The sequence below is a fragment of the Nanorana parkeri genome, unplaced genomic scaffold (assembly GCF_000935625.1).
Source record: "Nanorana parkeri isolate BGI_ZX_2015 unplaced genomic scaffold, ASM93562v1 scaffold465, whole genome shotgun sequence".
In the NCBI taxonomy this organism is placed as follows: Eukaryota; Metazoa; Chordata; class Amphibia; order Anura; family Dicroglossidae; genus Nanorana; species Nanorana parkeri.
Window position 1 is genome coordinate 932571 of NW_017306733.1, and position 7089 is coordinate 939659.

Sequence of the window (7089 nt, forward strand, 5' to 3'; positions counted from 1 at the left end):
CTGCCGATGGTCAGCGGAGCCTTTCATAAATATATGGACAGAACGAAAATACCCAAAAAGTTATATTTGTAACCTGCAGATTTCCCTTCTGTCCAAAATAAGGACAGTTGGGGACCACTGAGCCAATGAAGTAACATTAGATGATCTGCTGGGAACATTGTGTCAAAAAAAATAGATTTCCTTTAGGATGAATGAGATAACCCCCATCATCCCATGACTGGCTTTCCTAGCAGAGGGGGAGAAGCTGATCTGAATCCCTGGAACTGACACCCTAAAAATGGTGCCCTACACCACCCTGTGCGATGAATTTTTTATTATCTTATTATTTATTTTTATTGTTATTACATTTTTGTATTATTTATATTTTATTTACTTCTTTTTTTATTACTATTTTTTTTAAATTATTATTCGATGAATAGTTTAGGTGCCTCCACACAAGTCTCCATTTCTTGAATTCTTGTACATGTGAGGAGGAGGCTCCTGGAGGCTGTGGGGACCCCATAAAGAATGAAAAGAACCTTTCAGAATCATTGGGGTGTCTGGGGGTCAGACGTGGGGAATTTCTTCATTATCCCGAAACTACATTTTATTTTATTTTTATTACAGAGGGCGAGAGCGCCGAGGCGGAAGAGAGCGAGAACTACAAAGAGTCGGAGGGGGGCGACAGCACAGAGGACGCCACACAGCCTCGCCCGTGGAACGGTCCAGGTACCTATCACAACCTCCACCAATACTATGTAAAGCCTTTCTGGTCATTGGCTGAGAAGCTCCGCCTCCTCACTTGTATGCAAATGATATTGTGCGGATATTAAAACATAATCCTAGTTATATGTAACTTATATGATGTTGTGTAGTTACTATGTACTCCCCGATGATCCCATGCGGAACTTTCTCTCAGTTTCCGATGGCGGTCTGACCGCGGGCGCCGGTTCTCATTTATCAGGTGAAGTTGGTGAATCTTCATTCACTTTCAGATGGAGGATGGAAACATTTCTCCAGCCAATCATGTCTCTGCGTCATCTCTCTGCGCTGTAGGCGTGTCTGCACCTGTAGCCGCGCATTTGCTGTCGGCGTGCGCCGCTTCTCCTGCAGCTGAACCCTTCATTGGATTGTAACGATCTGTGTTCTCATATGTTGTTACATGGTATACAGACCACAGGAACAGCCCCCAGAAGACCGATGTGTCGGCTGAGATTCTGGGAGGCGGGGTTTGTCTCAGGCTGGGAATAAATCATTGGCAGGCAGCCCCAACATAGATCCCACCTCCGCGGGTCCCAGCTGAAGCTCGGGGGCGGGCAGGAACCGGTACAAACCCGCTGTGTGTATTGGTTGTGAAGCCAGCTAAAGGCAGCCATCTTTACACTTTGATACGTGTTTATATAATGGAACTATTCTAGAATTTTCGGGGAATTTACTGCAACTGGAGCAGCTGCGCAGAGCAACCAATCGGCCCTCCAATGTCTTTTATCCTTGAACAGCCTTCCTAGGAACGCCCACTCCTCCAGGGTGACACACGCCCCTCAAGGCATTTTGATATTTGCATCCCAAGAGCCAGCCCACTGCTTGAATCAGGGAGAGGAGTGCTGAGGAAGGGTGCAGGTGCCCCTCCCTCCAGCCATCTTCCTGCATTGTATAGAGAAGCACAGAGAGCCAGTGATGACCTCTAAAATGAGGTATTTAATGAAAAAGGAAAGATTTTATATCATGTTGATGAAGGGGGTAGGGGGGGGGGAGGTAAAATATGAACTTCAGCTTTTAATAATGATATGCATACCGCAGATCATCCGCTCTTATATATTGTACAGACGTTGGCAGCCCTTGCTCTTCGGCGGAACATTTAATTGGATGGACTTTGTTCTCCATTGGGGGAAGTTTATTATATTATTGTTGATTTCTGACTTATGTCCCCGACTATCAGTATTAAAAAAAGGTCGGCTCCCGTAGCAGATCAGCGCGCGTTTCCATACGTGACCTCGCTGCGACTGGACGGGAGTGATGCAGCTGCACTGGAATGCTCTGGAATTTCTGCTAGATAGTAAAAACAGGAAGTGGACTGTCAGATAGGAAGTGAAGGGCACGTACTCTGCGAGATGGAACCCTGGGACGGGAGTCAGGCACGCCGCTATGTTTATGAGATTGGGGGGGGGGTGTTACATTGCCGGAGCCCATCTCAGAATGCCCGAGTAGGCCTCCTTGCTCTCTGCATTGTGCGTCATAAAACATTTCCTGTAAAATCCTTGTTTTCACCTTTGTTTCATCTCTCAGTGCTGCTGATCACCTGCAGCCTCTTCCCATCTACAAAAGATGGCTGCACGGCTTTTCTCAGGGCGGGTTTCCTGATGGTGACAACAGCGGATCACGTCTGTGTAATGTGTGATGAAACCGACACCTGTAGTCTCCATCCAAAGGCTGCGTGACAGGGTGACAACGTAGGAGCACAATTGGAAGGCATACATAGAGTGTTGTCACCCTGTCACAGGAAGTGCCCTACCGAGGACCTCCATGGCGTGATCACCAGGGATTATTTCTGGGTCATTTTTGTAGAAATGCGGTGCATACAGGCAGGAAGGGGGTGTGGGGGGGTGGGCAGGTTTATAAAACGAGTGGCGCGGTCGGACGCGGTGTTGTCACGCGGAACGTTCCATTGGATGTTTATGAATACGTTGTGACTCGGCTCCCAGTGAAGTTTATTCAGAGGAGCGATGCCAGCTCCGTGTTTTCCCGGCTCCGTGTAGAGCTGTTTATTTAGTCTGTAGGCTGTTAAACAATCGCTCCGTGTTGACTCTGGAAATGCTCAGACATGACGGGCGATGCCAACTCCGTGTGTTCCGGGGACGCTGGACCGCTGCCCGCTTATCAGGCTGAGCTCACACATGTGTTATGACATCATGTGTGAGACCTCTGAGCATGCCATCGTCACCCTGTCACCTGAATGTTCATATGCTCAATGGGGACTGCAGCTGCTTGTTCCATGATCCCGCGATGTCTGCCCACCTCCTCTGAGAATTCTGGAGGGAAGTTTAGTTTTGGGCAGGGTGTGGAAGGTTGTCTCTGTCCCCGTTCTCCCCACTTCCTGTAGCTGTGATCGGGAGTCTGGGTCTTGGAAGGCACCTCTCCAGCACAGGCACAAAGAATAATAAATCCATTGTCTGGTTCCTTTTGCTTCCTCTGTCCCCACTGGCAAGATTTCTCTTCATTTCCTGTCTTGGTGACACACCCTATGTGTTTTAAGAATGTGACCGGGTGTCAGCAGGATAGGAAGTGAAGGGGAAATGAGACAGGAAGTGTGAGTGAATCTCCCCGGAGACGCCAGCAATAAATAATAATTGGTAGAGGTTTACTCTCAAGACAAAGAAAAAATGGAGGCAGCATGACAATATGGCCGCCAGCCCGTGACGTGATCGGCCTCGCTGGGGAACAATCCGATTGTCAGGCTGAGGCCGGGCTCCCCTCTGGACTCCATTGATGACTAAACTGACACATGCAAAGTTCAGCAGATTAGCTAATCGCTTCTGTTGATTAATTGCTGATTGCTGATTGTTGTTGTTCTGGAGAGTTCCGGAGCTAAAAACATCCCAGCGAGATACACAAATAATCTCCTCCACACCCCAGAAAACAGGTACGATGATCGACCTACAGAGATAAGTCGCATAACCGCTCTGAGGATCTGCCCCTCCCACTGCCGATCACAGGATCTGCCCTTCCCCGTGCCGATCACAGGATCTGCCCTTCCACCTCCCGTCAGAGGATCTGCCCTTCCCACCTCCCATCGGAGGATCTGCCCTTCCCCATGCCAATCGGAGGATCTGCCCTTCCCCATGCCGATCGGAGGATCTGCCCTTCCCCATGCCGATCGGAGGATCTGCCCTTCCCCATGTTGATCGGAGGATCTGCCCTTCCCCATGTTGATCGGAGGATCTGCCCTTCCCCATGTTGATCAGAGGATCTGCCAGGATCTTCCCTTCTCTGGCCTTGAAGTCTATTGGCACCATCATCTTTCTTCTGCCCTTCGGACCATCCTGGGGACCCTCTGGGACACCCCCGCTGTCAGTACTCTCCCTCTAAAACTGGATCCTGCCTCTGTGGGGGTCCGGCGCTCTGCATTGATCTGCATGGGGACCTATGGAAGTTCCTGCTCCCCATCACATGAGTCCACGTCTTGCCGGGTCTCTCCTGTCCTCCTGAACTCTGGGAATTGAAGGTCTGTGATTGGTTGCTTTGGACACCGGCGGCTCTTAGTGTACGGGCCAAGCATTGACATCTCGGCTGAAGTGCCTCTTGTTCAGAGGGGGCCATTGTTGGCTTCCAGTTGGATTGGCGGATAAGTTACCACCCCCCCTTCCCCCCTCCATTGTCCGCCCGGCGCTCCCGCCTCCTCACACTGAGCCGCCGCTGCTGAATAATTCAGTCTCAGATCTCTATCTGGCTCCCGTAGTGTCCTCCTCCGAGTGCCGGATCCCCCCCGATGTTTGCACCGCACAGCTTGTAGAACACGGCCCGGAGTTCAGGAAACCTCGTCTTCGGTGACATCTGCGGCGAGGGAGACGGATTAAATGGCAGCCGCTGACTTTATGTTTTCGCTGGCGCTGGTCAGACCTGACTCTCTATGGAGATCAAAGTGGACCTGTCATCAACTTCCAGGTGTATATTACCTCTCACCGAGATCACAGCACTCCCCCCTGACAATGCCTTCATCTGATTTTCTCTCCAGAAGGACGGCGCCATCATCCAGGGTCACCATCTACTTCCTGGACTGAGATGCCGGCTCAGAGAGGACACAATCATGTAAATTGTGGTGTCTGTGCAGTTCTTGGCTGTGTTCACAAATGACACAGATCAGCCCCCTGCTGCAGCCCCCCGCCTTGTGACTGGATACAATGTTGCCGTTTATAATCATTGCACGTGATTAGAAATGAATGTAGATGATGGCGGGTGCGTGTTGGTGTGAATGAGGCTTAAAACCTAAGAGGAAGCGGCATTGTAGATGAGGTGGGGGGGTCCGCGGTTTTGTCATTCAGTCGCCTCTTTGGCGGGATCGCGTCTGGGAATATGAGAGACGGGAGCAGGAATGGCTCATTTACCACCCAGCTGGGGTCCTTCACTGTATCGTACATGACTATTGGAGCCCGGGACAGGCTGGCAGTGCCAAGCTTTGTGCCAGCTCCAGGACTGAAGGCCGCTGTTCTCCGCTGGGCACAGGAAAGAAGGGGGAGGAGGGGGAGCACCGCCGGCCAAAACCAACCTGGATTCAGCGCCAACTCTATTTCAGTTCCTGGGCTGAGTGCGGGCCGGGAAGGGGGATAAGTCGCACTCTGTGATGGACGTAGGCGGGTCAGACTGGCATCCAAGCCGCGCCTGTAAGGAAAATAAAGAGAATTGCGCCAGGATTCCGCGCCATCGTTTGGGAATATCCACGGCGTGGAATGTCGGCATTGTGCTTCAAGGGAAATGAATTCCCACACTGGAAGCGGGAAGAGCTGCTGGGGACACCAGTGACACTAAATAACAATCTCACTTCCTCTCCTTGCTGGCTTAGCCCGGCTTGTCTGCGATGTGCTGCACGGCATGGATTGGGATTTGGGGCAACACTGAAACAAACAAAATGCAGCAATGTAACACTTCTATTGTGTTATTACTAATGAGTATTAATGGCCACAGCGCGATATGAAGGCGATTTTTATCCACGCCATCCGATCCATTGCAGCTTGGTCATCGATATAACCGCCATCATGGAGGAGGCGTCTTTGAAGACTGGCACTGGGCCGCCGCCAACACAGCGCTCCTAAGAAAACATGCCGGTTCATTGAGCGGCGACACACAGCAGCGGGAGGAAGCCGGCGCTCCAGGCACGTGGGGGGGTTAATTTTATAATGTCACATTCAGCAAGACAAGTCGAGGCTGAGAATAAAAACCGAATTTTTATCTGCGGAATGACCTTGTTTGCTGGAGGGGTTTGACTGCTTCAAATTCCGATATGCAAATGGCTGATAAGTCTAATCTATAATCCTCCACCAGCGTTTACAGAGGGAGCCCGCTTCATTCACTCCTATAAACTGATGAGCAGACGGTTCACTGAAACCCCCCAACCTCTCACCCCATCTTTTAGCGTCACCCATCCAGAAAGCGCAACACCGCTCGCTGCACGCCGCAAGAAGAGTGATTGCTGCGTCTTCTGCAGGCGTTGGAATCACTGAAGGGGCCAAACAGCCACAGAAACTCACAGGAAGTGTTATACCTGCCGGCCGGGCAATTATGTGTGCTCTGTGCCACTGCCCCGCCTCCTGCTGCACTCTTCCCCGCCTCCTGCCTCACTGTCCACTGCCTGGTGCCACTCTGTCCCTCTACGGGTGCCGCACTGTTCCTCCACCTGGTGCCACACTGTACCTCCGCCTGGTGCCACACTGTCCCTCTGCGGGTGCCGCACTGTTCCTCCACCTGGTGCCGCACTGTCCCCCCTGCCTGGTGCCACACTGTCCCTCTGCCTGGTGCCGCACTGTTCCTCAGCCTCAACTCCTGCCACACTCTGCCCCGCCAGTAAACATCTGTATACTGGGTGATGCCCACCTAAGACCCTCCCCCTACTGCCCATCAACTAATAGAGTAGCCACCTGCAACCTCGTACTCTGCATGCTTGTTCCGGGGCTGTGACTTGTACACACTGAAGTGCCGGTCAATTAGCATTTTCAAGAGGGTAGCATTGGTGGAGCCCGGTTTCCTTCATGACAGGTGCTCTTGAATCATGAGTCTGTAGTGGAACGCAGCTCTCCAGGATTGCCAGCGCGTCAGACAGGTGGATGACTCCTGCGCCTGGCCCTATGGGGGTCAATGGGGGGGCCCTCATGTAGTCTGTACGGGCCCCTGTGATTTCTAATGGTGATCATGGTAAGAAGCACAGCGCAGCCCCTCCTCCCACCGTACTGCGCACATTGGTCCAGCTATCCGCATGGTCCCGCCTCCCGGCTGGCTGTCTTGCTGCTGATTTGCTGTACCAAAATGGAGCTGGAGGATGGGCCTGTCAGGTAGGCTGTAGAGGGCTCTATGATTTCTAACTGTGGCCCCTGGGTGGAGGATAAGAAATAAGCCAACTGG

The 7089-nt window shown here is 51.8% G+C and overlaps 1 protein-coding gene across 1 annotated transcript in view; it reads left to right on the forward strand.

The window, feature by feature from the left end:
• ZFPM1 (zinc finger protein, FOG family member 1) overlaps positions 1 to 7089 on the forward strand; it is a 93032-nt gene that overhangs the window by 52718 nt on the left and 33225 nt on the right. The window contains exon 4 of the mRNA XM_018560556.1: positions 607 to 708. Within this exon, the coding sequence (XP_018416058.1) occupies positions 607 to 708 (102 nt within the window). The remainder of the gene's footprint in view (positions 1 to 606; positions 709 to 7089) is intronic.